The sequence below is a fragment of the Benincasa hispida genome, chromosome 1 (assembly GCF_027475165.1).
Source record: "Benincasa hispida cultivar pf3 chromosome 1, pf3_genome.v1.1, whole genome shotgun sequence".
NCBI classification, from domain to species: domain Eukaryota; kingdom Viridiplantae; phylum Streptophyta; class Magnoliopsida; order Cucurbitales; family Cucurbitaceae; genus Benincasa; species Benincasa hispida.
This window is the reverse complement of record NC_143478.1, coordinates 885,793-899,457: the sequence shown is the minus strand read 5'-3', so window position 1 is coordinate 899,457 and position 13,665 is coordinate 885,793. Positions and strand designations below refer to the sequence as shown.

Sequence of the window (13,665 nt, the reverse complement as noted above, 5' to 3'; positions counted from 1 at the left end):
TTTGCTCAATGAAAATATAAATTTTCATTTCCAATGGTTCACACAACTCAAAGTTTTTATAATATTATGAACTGTTTTTTCTCCTCCCTCAAAATCAAACACACAACAAAAAAAGAGCAGAAGAAAGAAATCCCCAACAAAGTAGAAAGAAGGCCATAACAGAGCACACCAATAATAACAACACAGAAACAAGGAAGGAAGCTGCTAAGCAATGCACAGAAGACTATGGTGCTAACTGCTAAAGAATGTGTTATGTTCACCTAAATGACTCTGGGCGCTTTGGCTTGCTTTGAACAACAGCTTCAATCTTCTCCATTACTGCAGGAGTTAGCAATGGGATCACGTCCACAGCTTTCATGTTCTCCTGAATCTGCATATGTGTTGGAAAACAGTTTGTACTCGTAACCTCGAAAAGAATAAAACAAAAAACTCCTTTTCTTGAAGAAATACCATACTATTTTAAAAGTTGCAATATCATCCTTGACTTTTAATAAATGTTTCAAATCTAACCATAAAAATATAAGCCAAGAGAACAGAGATGGTCCTACAGAATCAGGTCAGATATATCCTCACAGTTAAAAAGATCGACCACTTAAGATCTCTCAATAACTAGCAGAAGATGACTTATAATTCTTGAAATTTTTTGTAGTTAATTGATATCGTTTTTTATGTTGACTAGATTACTGGTTTTTTAAAATAATAAGCCCACCCCATATGAGCCCACTCTGGCTTACAGATCCAATTAGATGCACCAGACGAGCCAGGGGAAAGACTACCAATTGACCCAACCATGTTCAACTGATGAAACATTAGGATTTGAAGCACACATCCTGAACTAGACTATATCTCAGAGTAAATGGTTCGTAAATTCAAAAACCAATATATCCACAAGAATCTGACCTGAGATTCTTTCGTTGCACCAGTGATAACCGATGAAACATTAGGATTTGCAGCACACCATGCAATTGCTAGCTGCGACAATGGCACGCCGAGCTCATCCGCAATTGGTTTCAACCCATTGACTTTTCTCAACACATCATCAACCAGAGATCGATTTGCAAGATTCTACAAGCAGGCAGAATAAAAGGCTAAGTTTCCATGTTCTCATCATTGGATAAAGGAAAAAACACAAAGTTCTTTAATCACTAGCATAGGATATCCAAATGAGGTGGTCCCTTGCAGACATCAATCCGAAAAAGTAACTGATTAACCAAGAACTTATTAGCTAAATCAAACCAAAGCATGCCAAACTGTCAGATCCAAACTTCTTACTTTGTAATTTTCCAAAGCAAATCGGCTATCAGGTGGTATACTTCCCTTGTTGTATTTTCCAGTGAGCACGCCCGAAGCCAGTGGACTCCATGTTGTTAGACCTAAGCCATAGTTGGTGTACAGAGGGAGAAACTCGGCCTCGACCTGCATGAATACAGTAACACGTCTCAATCTAGTTTCCATGCAAAAGGAACAGAACCCAAAAGAAGGATATTAAACTAATCATCCTAGCAAGCTACCAGATTAAACTATTCATGAATTAAGTTAAAGATTATTTTCCAGCAAAGAAAACCTCGTTCGAAAAATTACTGAAGTAGGCCTTGACTTTTAAAACTGCAACAGGAATGCTCAAATTCCATTTCCAAATGGAAGCGGAAAACAAAGAGAATAATTTTACTAGTAACCATAAATAGAACCAAGCAATCATTAGGCCAAACATACAATTTCATCTACGCCCATTTAAAAATCTAATCCCTAATCTTTCAAAAGTTTTGATTTCATCTTGTACTCATCAAAATTTTTCAATAGTCTTTACCATTAAAAGTGATGACGGGGCATGAAACCACTTTATTAATCGATTTTATAATTCTTATTCACCGAGTTAGGCATACACACCAATAAATCAAACACCTATCTATTCCACATAACTCAACTCAGCCCCAAACAACCTACAAATTCGAGATGTGCTACCACTATCCAAAAATTATCCCTTTTTGGATAGCAATAGAAAAAATTATCCATTAAAAGTACTACTATAGGATAAACCCATCACCGCCTTGGAAATAGTACTATTCAATTTCCACATCGTTACTTTTCAATATCTAATCTATTCAGAGTCAAGTTTCGAATGAAAAAACTACACGAAATTTCTAAGAATAACATAGATCGAGGCCAAAACTGTATATCGAACCCAGATGTTATACTTCCCACCAAGATCCCCCCAGCCAATCAGTGAAGAAACTCCACAGAAAACCAATTTACAGAAACCCTCACAAAACACCCGATCAGTTGGTAATATCAACATTCAAAATAGTCATCAGAAATTTTGCCTAACTATAACTGAAAACTCCATTTCTATGATCTAAGAGAAAACATCAGAAAACGATCAATTAGCTGAAAAAACAAGGCACTTACCTTATGCCGAGACAACAAATTGTACTCCGGCTGCTCCACAATCGGCCCAACCAAATCCAATCTCTCGGCAATTCCCCAAGCCTCAGTGATCTGCTGAGCTGACCACTCACTGGTTCCCCAATAAAACGCCCACCCCTTATCAATCACATAATTCATCGCCCTCACCGTCTCCTCGATCGGCGTCGAAGAATCCGGTCGATGACAGTAAATAACATCAACATACTCCATATCCAATCGCTTCAGTGAAGCCTTGGTACCTTCAACGATATGCTTTCGGGAAAGCCCTTTATCGTTTGGACCAGGACCGCCCCAAAAGATCTTGGTGGAGACGACTATATCGGAGCGCTTCCATCCGAGCTCCCGAATGGCCTGACCCATGATCTCCTCGGCCCGGCCATTGGCGTAGACTTCAGCGTTGTCGAAGAAATTGACGCCATGGTCACGGCAGCATTGGAGAAGAGATTTGGCCTCTCGAACATCGAGCTGATTGCCGAAGCTTACCCAAGCGCCGTATGATAACTGGCTGACCTTCAAGCCGGACCTGCCTAAGTTCTTGTACTGCATCGTGGACGGAAACGGATGACGATCGAAAAAATTCAGAAGAAAGTGGACGAGAGAGAGTGAAATGAGATTCGGAAAAAGGGAAACGAAATGGAATCGAATCAAAGTTCAGTGGTTTGAGGATTTTGTTGAACAGCAACACGTGAAGACGGTTGGTTCTACGAGAAAAATCTGAATCAAGGGTTCATACTTGAAAGTTGAAACTTCAAAACTGACTTACTGAAGGGACGTATGGATGTATGTGTGTATATAATATAAATTTCTTTAGGAAAAATAAATCGAGAAAAAAAGTTTTTTTTTTTTTAGTTTAGTTTTTATTTAGAGTTATTTTCAAATACAACAAAATAAATAAAATATTTACATATATAGTAAAATTTTAAAATCTATTCATGATAAACATTGATAGACTTCTATTATTAGTGTCTATCAGTTGCTAAAATTTTTGCTATATTTATAAATATTTTCACTAATTTTGTCATTTGAAATATTTTTCCTTTTATACAATCATTATTTTCACATTTTTAGTTTAATTTTAATTTAGTCACTTTTAAAATATTACATTTTGTTTTTAAAATTTTGAGTTTTATTTCAATTTGATTCTTAGATTTATGGATATAACTTTTAGCTCTATTTTTTACTGAATATTCATTTTCATTTTTAAATTAATTTGAAAGTCAAACAAAAAAAAATAGTGATATTTAATTAATTATAGTTGTTTAAAATTTTTAAATTAATTAATAAATATTAAAACTAACTACTAAGGGAGTATTTAGGAAGAAATCAAGGTCAAAAGTGTGAACCACCAAAAACAAAAAGACATTTTTCTCTATTTCTTTATTTTTGAAAAAAAAAATCGAGTACAATATATATGTATTGGGGATTGAACCTACGACCTTCAAGTACTCACTTTAGCATATTCGAATTTAGTGTCTATTTAGTACTTGGAGTTTAAAAAAAAACACTTTCGTCGCTGAAGTTTGAGAAATGATTCTAAATGGTTCGTGTACTCATTTTGCAATGACATGGCAATTAACATGCTAATTGGACTATGGTGACTAGGAAAGTTTAAAATGAGTTGGCAAATTATATTGTTTTTATGTTATAATTATAGGATAGGGTTTTTCCATCCCTTCCACCTTCTTCAACCTCTCTTAAGCATCCTCCTGTGGCTAGCAGGCATCCACTTTCGAAAATCTTCTTTTCCCTTCTCTTAGGTATCCTTCATCTTTAATCTTCAATCGCAATTCTTCGCATTCAATTTCGTCACATTCTTCATGATTTGAGGAAGCTCTCAGCTTTATTCGTTTTAGGTCGTGGCTTTCTCAACAGTGCCATTGACGTTCTATGTGCCGCCGATTCAGAGCATAGATCTATCTGTTTGTCAGAGGCTTAGAAGATTTCTCTGTCGCACCACCATTCGGACGTTCAAAGTTTATATTTTCTTTTGCCAAGCCTTCTCTTAACTCTTTGGTTCTATATTCCACGTTTCTTGTTCCAATAACATATTTGATTTGGTTCTTCTTCAAGTTCAGCTACTTAGTTGGGGCTTTTGTTCTGGCGTTGTTGTTGTTTGATTTTGAGGATTCAATTATTCTTGTTATTGAATTTTATTTTGGATCTTCAATATTGATTATTGAATCTATCGTTGTGCAGAGAAGTGCGACTTTGATTTGAAATTAGTCTTGAAGCTGGGTTTGTTATGATAATATATGATTCTTTTCAGTATGTTCAAAATTAATTTTTTAGAGTAATTAGGAGGCACACCACGTCATTCTTAGTCAGCTTCATGGTGTTGGGTTCGACCCTGCAACAACAATGATTTTATTTAATTTTTTAATATTTCTTTATTTTCTATATTAATTTGACTATATTTCTTTCTTTCTTTTATTTTTTTCTCCCTTTATTAATTTTTCATATTTATATGTTTAATTTAATTTTGAATTTTAAATTTTCCAATATTTAGATTTATGTATTATTTTGATTTTCAAATTTTAAATTCTCAAGTTGTATATTTAAATATTTTTTGAACCTTAAAATTTAAATTTTACATATATATATTTATATATTATTTTAAATCTAAAATTTTTATTTTGAGTACATTCGAAGATGGTTAAAATTTTATCATTTATAAATTTTGTTTACTAAAACATCAATTTAAGTTTACTTTAGTATTTTATAATCACGATATTTATATAATAATATATTTGAATTGGATTTGCATCAACATCATTCAAAACAAATTAATTGAAATATATAAGCTAGAATTAAAATTAAAATGAGATATTCTATCCCATTTAAATTCAAATTATCGATTATTATTTACATTATTTATGAAAATTTTCAAATCTATTCTTTTTGCTAATTACGGGATCTTTTTCTTTTACTAATTACTATTATTTTCTCCACGTGGAAATCATGGAAAAAGAAAGGAAAAGAAACAAAAATGGGTCGGTAGTTCAAGTGGTCCCACCCAACTTCTCAATTAATTATGTGCAAAGCAATAAGCATTTGTGGCTAATTCTTAAAATAGAAATTTTAACACCTAATATTTCATAAGTAATATTTATTTATATAGTAATACACTGATACCTATAAGTTATTTAGGTTAATAGACATATTAGTTGGTTTTTATTTGAGCTTAGAGTAGATTTGACTAAATAAATTTTGAAAATTAAGTTCATAGTCCAAACTTATCATTTTTATAAAAGTGACAAAAAAACATGTCCAATGCATGAAATGTTAAAAAAAAAAAGAAAAAAATACAGATACACACTTGATACATACGATATAGTTAATACACTTGATATATTATTAATACACTTGATATACTTAATACACTTCATACATTAAAAGGTGTCATATCTGCAAATGAAAAAAGTATGTGACACCCTTTAGATATCCTATTGTTAAATTGTCACCCAATGGATATATTTTTTATTACATTAAAGTTGTTGAAGAGCAAACTACCTTTCCAACATTTCCACATTTTGAACTACTTCTATATTCTTTTACAAATTCTTTAAATGGTAACAATTAGTACACATATTTTAAAAGATAAAAAAATAATTAATTAAATTTCCTCCCATATATATAATGAGAACGTTAAAACCGAATCCCATTGCTAAGTTGTATAGAATTTCTATTTTATGACTGGATATGCCCCACTTATTAAATTAAAATCTTAATTACAATTTAGTTAATAAAATATAGGGGAAAATACATTTTTGGTATCTAAATTTTTGTTTTAGTTTTCATTTGATCCATAAATTTCAAAATATTATACATTTAGTACTCAAGTTTTGAATTTTATTTCAATTTAGTCATTAGATTTCAAAATGTTACAATTTTATCCTTGATAATTAAATTTTGTTTCAATTTGGTCTATAGCTTTAATATTCATACTTTTAACCTCGAGTTTTCACTAAATACTAACTATCAATCTTTGGCATAATGCCTATTCATTATTTAAAAGAATTATATATAATTAAGTTTCACAGTATTTTTCATCACCATTAAAATCAATTTTAGAATTACACATCATAACTATTTTAATTAATTAATAGACATATTGTTAAAGACTTAAAGTGAGTATTTAGTAAAAATCGAGGTTAAAAGTGTAAATCTTGAAACCTAAGAACTAAATTGAAACAAAAACTAAATTTAAAAACTAATATGGTACATTATGAAACATAAATACTAAATTGAATTAAACTCAAAATTCAAAGATTAAAATTATAAGAGATCAAGAAACTAGGGACCCAAAGGATATTTTTTTCCTAAAATATATTTTAGAATCAAACAAAGCGTACAATAAATGAAATACATGAAATTTGAACCACTAAATATTTAGCAATTAGTATATTCGAGAAAAAAAAATGTAGGCATCACACAAATTATTAGAAACAAGATCATATATTTTACTTTTAAGCTTTGAATTTTCTTCTTTTTTTTTTTTTTTTTTTTTTTTTTCGTTAAAAAGAAATTGGCTTTAGTTCATTTTGGTCTACTTTCAAAATGTTCATTTTAATTCCAATACCTTCAATTTGGTTAATTTGATTTATACTTTTAAAATATTCATTTTGGTCATTGTACTCTTAACATTGGTTCATTTTGGTCATTGAACTTTAAAAAATGACCATTTTAATCCATTACAAATAAAAATGGAGGGATCAAAATGGTCACCTTTTAAAGGTACAAGAAAATAAAAATGAAAATTTAAGATCTCATTTGGTAACCATTTCGTTTTTTGTTTTTGAAAATTAAGTTTATTTTCTCCATATTTCTTACAACAATTTACATTTTTTTTAAATACAATAGTTGAATTTTTAGTCAAATTATAAAAATAAAAACAAAATTTTAAAAGAAAAATTATTTCAAATGGTAAAATTGTTGAAAATATTTACAAGATATAGCAAAATTTTAGAACCATCAATGATAGACGTTGATAGACTTCTATCAGTGTCTATCAATGTCTCTTGATAGACACTGTCTATCATTGATAGTTCTAAAATTTTGTTATATTTTGTAAATATTTTGGTTCATTTTTTTATATTTAAAAACAACCCATTTTAAAACTACTTTTAATAGTTTTCAAATTTTAGCTTGGTTTTGTAAACCATTAGTAATAAGTAGATAACAAGAAAGTAGTGTCTATACGTTTAATTTTTAAAAACAAAAACAAAAAATCAAATGTGTGATCTAAAAGTACATGAACCAAAATGAACCAAATTTTAAAATATAAAGACCAAAATGAACATATTAAAAATATAGATATCAAAATGAACCAAAATAAAAATACAGAGACCAAAATAGTAATTTAAGTCTTCAACTTAAAATATAATAGCAAATTCTTGATAAGGAAAATGAAAAAAACCAGTGTATAAATTACTGGTGAGTTATATTTAAAACGGGTATCAGCAAAAAATAGATACAATAATTAATAGCTAATGCCAACAACTTTTTTCTTGGGTAAGAAAAAAATATAGTACCTTCCTTTGAGGAGACTATCGTTAGTGGAAGAATCAAGAGTCCTTCAATGGACATTTGAAGGGGGAAAAAAGAGTGCATAAGCAGGTTAAGGTCTGAAACTTCTTGAAGTGATTGTCGGTCGCTCATCCATAACATGCCAACTGACTTCTGTTAGCCCTACAAATCATTAGGGCGTGTTTAGATTGACTTTTTGTATTTAAAATGGTTTTTAAAAAATTTAAAAAGTCAGCTCCAAATAGATCCATAGAGAAGAAATATCAAGATGATGCCAACATCAATTACGGGAATCCAAGCTGAACCATACACTCCAATTTGAATGGAGAGGATTTATTTCCAACTGATAAGTGATAGCTAAGCTACAGCATGCTGGGGACTGATGATAAGATGAGAGCCATTGAAAGTGAAGAGACAACTGAGAGTACCTGTGAGAGAATAGTTGAATAAATTTAGAACTGTGGACCTCTCAACAGTGGTTACTTGGGCAAGAAATGGGAGAAGCGTCTGTAGTGCATATCTACCTGAGAGAGGTGCCTATGTGCTGTAGAACGCGGAAGCGTTGAGTGAGGGAGTAATGAAGGATTCGATTGTTGAGAAAAATATGGATAAGATAAATGAGAAAGACAACTCATGTATGTATGCAACGTTCTTTGAATGTTTTTATCATGTTTGTGAGTATTTGAGTTATCTTACGCACATGCCAACTAACACATGAGACAAACCTCACCCAACAGTATTATATGTTTGGAAATTCATAGTGTCAATGAGCTTTGAACTCATTCCCTCAAAGTCTTCCTACAGGCTCTTATGCCACCAGGCTCATCCAATGGTAGTTACTAACATATCAAATCTTGGACATTTTTCAATTGTGTTTCATTACAAGTTCCAGAGCAAAAGATTGAAAAGGACCTATAAACATTAACAATTCAAGATAGTTTTGATACAGAAGTGACCTTGGTAGTTGGAAAGCACAACTCGGGTTGTCGAACAATGTATATTTGATCTCCATGGCTATCTTCCTTGTACACATCTTGATTCCGGTGCCAAGTCCACAAAGCATGCGTTGAATTTGTTACCTGAACTAGAAAAATAAACACGTTTAGTATTCAGCTCTTGCATCTGATAATGTGGCATAACAACTCAACTAGAATACAAATGCAATGGACATTTAAGAGTAAGGCTAAATTGTAAGTTTAGTCCCTAAACTTTCAAGTGTATGTCTATTTGGTCCCTCAACTTTTAAAAGTGTCTATTAGGTCCCTAGCTTTCTATTTTATGTCATATAGGTCCTATAACTTTAAGAAACACCTAAAAGATTCTTAAACTTTTAATTTTATGTCTACGAATTCCTAAACTTTAAAAAATGTCTAATAGATCCTTAACCTTTTAATTTTATGTCCAATAGATTCCTAAGTTTTTCAAATTTGTATCTAATGGGTCTTTGGCCTATTCAATCTTTTTTTTAAAAAAAAGAAAAAAATCATGTATCTAATAGGTCCTTGACCTATTCAACATAATTGTCTTTAATTGAATATATCAAGGACTAGATACAAAATTGAAGATTTGGTACATATTAGAGACAAAATCTAAAGTTTGAGAACTTATTAGACACAAAAATAAAAGTTTAGGAATCTATCAGACACTTTTGAATGCTACAGAACCAAATAGACATAAAGCTGAAAGTTTAAGGATTAAACTTTAATTTATAACCTAAAAGTCCTTTTATGTTATTATAGGTTATTGGACTGATTAGAGTGGAGTTCAGCAGTTTGCGCAGACGGTTTCCTTCTTTTTCATGAAATTCTTTTCATATAGACAAGTTGGTAGAATCTAACTTGAAATTATCTTTCGAAGAGATTATACAAAGTTAACTTAATATGACAACTGACAGTGTTTCTTTAAAAATACTATTGATTGACTATCAAAAGGTCTTCTAAACAAAATAAGAGAATAGAAAACTTGCATTGGAAGTAAGGATAGAATGTTAAACAAAAGATTATAACCTCAAGCGTTCCATGACCAAAGCTGCTTTCTCTAAATGCACTCCATTCCGGTTGGGTGTTCCAACAAAACTTCCCTTCTGCTGGACCGGAAGAATAGTTCAAACGACACATTCCTCCAAATTCTGGAACGTTATCACCAGCTGAAGGACATTTTCCAGGGTCATCAGCATGGTCCACATCAACCTTCTCAATGTTTCCACCATCTCCAACTGTTATGTAAACCGGGCCACAAGGATCCAGTGTATAGTTGTACACTCTGTTCGTGCGTTCATAGGCATGTACCTGAAGAGCAGAGATGAATATGTTAGGATACCTCCTAACTAGAATTAAGATCTCAAATATAGCGAAATGTAAAAGATGAAGAACTACAAGATAAACCAAGTATAAAAGCTCTTAGAATGTCCCCTCTTGAGTATTCTAACTCAAGTCCTAGATCACTCAACAATTGCTTGCCTTCCCTCAATCCCCCTTTCTCTATTTATAATCAAATACACTAACTCACTCCCTAACTAATTACCATTGAATATTCTTCTAATAACAAAGAACTACGAGTAAAAGCTTTTTATTCTTCATTTGGTGGGGGGAGGGGGATTCTACAATAAATAAAATGAACTTAAGGTCCCAAGACAGGGTCAATATTTTTATATATTTATTATTATTATTATTATTTTTTTGAAAAATAATCGAACTCCATTAATTCGAAACACCAGAATCACCGCATAGCGGATTACAAAAAAGAGTATCAAGCTCAAAGGCCGATCTCAACTACAAAGGCATAACATCATTCCATTGGACATCAAAAGCATTAGAAGAAGCCCATCTAGCTAAACAGTGGCTTTAATAAGATAGGGTCAATATTAAAGCCAGTACAACACTCGAATGACTTGTAGGCCATAATTCACAAGATAAATATGATGGTTATATATCAATGGCCCACCCAAATTGAACTTGCAATACTAGACATTTGTGTGAAGTTATTTCTAACCATATTGTCTCTTGGGAGGGCCAGTGGGAAGAGGATCTGGCAACTAATATGCACATTTCTGATCCAAGAGAATCTTGAAACTTACATGACCAGAAAAAACAATATCGACACCATGCTCATAAAGAAGGTGTTCCATCTCTTGACGCATGCATTCAAATTCTTGGTAATGAGAAGAATAGCTATTGTACCATGGAGGATGCCAGGCAGCTACTAACCAAGGGGTCACTGTACAGTCCACGTTATCCAGATCTTCTTTCAGCCAAGCATACTGAGCACCTAAAATGAGAGCCAGGCCATTGAAAATTTTACAGAGGATTTAAACACTGACAGAATGCATGTATATCTATTACCGATAGCGTTGTAATCGGCATATGCTCCCAACATAAGAAAATGAATTCCTCCAGCATTGAATGAGTAGTAGAAGCTGCTATTTGAGCCACTTTCAGCAGAGGGCACTGCAAATCTTGTCAAATATGATTTAAAAGTGATTCCGGAAATTTGGGGCTCAATCTCATGGTTACCCTCAATAACCATCATTGGAACTCGTGAAGTTACTGGCTCCATAAACCTGATACCCAGACTGTCCCATGTAAAAACCAGAGTATATTGGGATGTAAGAATTCTAAAAAAACAGACCATTCTTCCTCTCCTGTTCATTAACGTGTATTCTGTTTCTCTGAGATTCTAGAATAATAAGATTTCATGATTCAGATTCCCAATTCCCATAATATTTAGTATACCACATGTAAGCCGTAAACAAAAGATAATAGTTCCACAAAGGTAAAGTAAGAAAACGATGGCTTCCTCAAAGGTTACCCCACATCACGTTTTAAAAAAGGCAAAACAAGTCACAAAAATTATGTTCTTACATCTAACAACAGGAAACAAGCTACTGTTAAAATGTGGGATTTTACCTGCCCCACCCATCCCAACGGGGTTGATATGTCTCTCTGATGGGAGCATCTGGAAATGCACATGAAAAACATGAAGCTCCCTTGCCACCAGTTGTGAGGTATTGATTCGCATAAGTTAAATCTCCTATCATCAAGATCAGAGAAGGATCATTCTCAACCAGATGATCAATGGTTGATGTTGAATTGCTTGTAAGTCCCAAGTCTCCAACAATGGCTATTCTACGAGGATATGAACTTTTGCTCGACAATTGTAAAGTCTCGAAGACGTGCTCTTTACTCAAAGCTGAAATAGAGCTATCTCCACACTGGTAATAATACTTGGTTTCAGGTTCAAGACCTGCAAGAGACTTAACAACATAAATAAATAATACTTTACTCTAAGAGCAATCTTTGATAGGAGAAACATATTAGGGAAAATAAAAGAAGTTATATGAGCCGCCCCTAATTAAACATAATGTTTTTGGAATGACCCTCATTCCCGCTATTTTCAATCCAAGTCACGAACCATTTCCATACGAAGGTACATGCTTCAAAATCAAATAACTTTCATTGGTTGATCCCCATTATACTAGATGACTCTTCAAATTGACCTCTTCAACCAACGGATGAGATGAAGTTACAATCAAAACAATTAACAGAGTTCAAACAATTTCCAACTATCATAAGAAAATTATGAAGAAGAGCTTTTATACCGTCGATTCTGACATGGTGAACGATGCCTGAAGTGTAATTGAGCAGCCCTTCAAATGGATATAGCTGACTGTAAACAGTTGAAAACCCTCTTCTCACACTCGTATACTTTCCACTTTCTTTTCCGTACCAAACCTCACTGGCAATAGACGATGGATCCAGCTCAGTCACATTTTCACCAATCTGAGCATCCCCTGAACCAATTCAAACAAATCCATATCCAAAATTCCATCAAATTCAACAATTGCAGCCAGTTTGAAACTTAAGAGACGGAAAAACACATCAATCATACTCTGCTTCCTCGCTCCAATTTGAACAAACTCACTCTCTTAAACACACATACAAAACCCACTCTTCGTAATCATTACAACAAAATGAAAATGTAGTAAGCAGGGACTAAGAATCAAATACCCGTAACCCACGAGACCCACATGGAGCTTGGAGTGGAAATCGCAAGCGATATCTGTTCAGGGAAGTTAGATGAAACATTCTTCCGAAGCCTTGGATGATCCATGGGCAAATCATCGCTACCACGCCTCAAAGACGGATCAAATCGACGAGTAACGGGAATAAATGGGCCATCGAGGGTGGTGGGGATTCGTCGATCATCAGCCACAATCAACCCAGTTAATAGCAAAAAAGGGGCAATGCATATCCATTTCATGGCGGCGATTTACCTCTACAGCTTGTCGACAGAAATGGGGCGATGGAAGAGAGGGAAATGGAGGTAAATTGAAGTGGGATTCGCATCTTCGACATGATGAGAGTGGAATATGCTGCAACTCGGATGGCGATTCTTTTAGCACGATCTCACGACAGTGTGACGAAGACGAGCGCGCCAAGGCGACATGAAAATGTTATTATATTCATCCATATTACACGTATTAACGTTTTGGATAATTTTGGGCTAATAACAATTTATTAAAAAGTTCGTACTATTATGAATATTATAATAATAAATAAATATTCATTGTTTAGTGTCTCAAAAATCATGTATCAACTTTTGTCCATGTGCATTATTGTGTCATGAACATCCTACTTGTCACTTTGACTATTAAACAGTGGTATTTAGTGGATCTTAAAATCACGCACTCATCGGTAAGAAATCCACTTCAAATTC

At 33.0% G+C, this 13,665-nt stretch overlaps 2 protein-coding genes and 1 long non-coding RNA gene across 10 annotated transcripts; 1 reads left to right on the top strand and 2 right to left on the bottom strand.

Annotated features, from left to right (window-relative positions):
• Positions 1–3,218, bottom strand: KAB1 (potassium channel beta subunit 1). Its single transcript, XM_039022140.2, has 4 exons — positions 2,407–3,218; positions 1,273–1,416; positions 901–1,065; positions 1–370 (listed from the first exon to the last, which is right to left on the bottom strand). Exons 1-4 carry the CDS (start codon positions 2,968–2,970, stop codon positions 257–259), a joined length of 987 nt encoding a protein of 328 aa, XP_038878068.1. The 5' UTR covers positions 2,971–3,218; the 3' UTR covers positions 1–256.
• An 828-nt stretch (positions 3,219–4,046) lies between these two features.
• Positions 4,047–4,701, top strand: LOC120092376 (uncharacterized). Its single transcript, XR_005486038.2, has 2 exons — positions 4,047–4,181; positions 4,278–4,701. It is a non-coding gene; the product is annotated as an uncharacterized LOC120092376 (long non-coding RNA).
• A 3,129-nt stretch (positions 4,702–7,830) lies between these two features.
• On the bottom strand, positions 7,831–13,417 carry PAP23 (purple acid phosphatase 23). 8 transcript variants are annotated; one of them, XR_005479624.2, is made up of 9 exons: positions 12,957–13,417; positions 12,548–12,739; positions 11,856–12,192; positions 11,292–11,509; positions 11,027–11,217; positions 9,957–10,238; positions 8,907–9,029; positions 8,379–8,494; positions 7,831–8,112 (listed from the first exon to the last, which is right to left on the bottom strand). XR_005479624.2 is itself a non-coding variant. In XM_039021236.2 (8 exons), exons 1-8 carry the CDS (start codon positions 13,207–13,209, stop codon positions 8,313–8,315), a joined length of 1,662 nt encoding a protein of 553 aa, XP_038877164.1. In that variant the 5' UTR covers positions 13,210–13,380; the 3' UTR covers positions 7,831–8,312. The 8 variants fall into 8 exon arrangements, 3 of the variants coding, with proteins under 3 accessions (XP_038877164.1, XP_038877392.1, XP_038877457.1); XR_016529744.1 differs by having other exon boundaries at positions 8,907–9,034; positions 12,957–13,380; XR_005479565.2 differs by lacking the exon at positions 8,379–8,494 and adding an exon at positions 8,230–8,378 and having other exon boundaries at positions 12,957–13,380.
• Between the last annotated feature and the right edge of the window lie 248 nt (positions 13,418–13,665).

Coding starts and splice junctions, on each gene's coding strand:
- PAP23 (XM_039021236.2), bottom strand. CDS start 13,209: ATGAAATGGATATGCATTGCCCCTTTTTTGCTATTAACTGGGTTGATT. Junction 12,193..12,547: donor TCACCATGTCAGAATCGACG/GTATAAAAGCTC, acceptor AGTCTCTTGCAG/GTCTTGAACCTGAAACCAAG. Junction 8,379..8,906: donor TGTGCTTTCCAACTACCAAG/GTCACTTCTGTA, acceptor ATTCTCTCACAG/GTACTCTCAGTTGTCTCTTC.
- KAB1 (XM_039022140.2), bottom strand. CDS start 2,970: ATGCAGTACAAGAACTTAGGCAGGTCCGGCTTGAAGGTCAGCCAGTTA. Junction 1,417..2,406: donor ATTTGTTGTCTCGGCATAAG/GTAAGTGCCTTG, acceptor GTATTCATGCAG/GTCGAGGCCGAGTTTCTCCC. Junction 1,066..1,272: donor TTGCTTTGGAAAATTACAAA/GTAAGAAGTTTG, acceptor GCCTGCTTGTAG/AATCTTGCAAATCGATCTCT.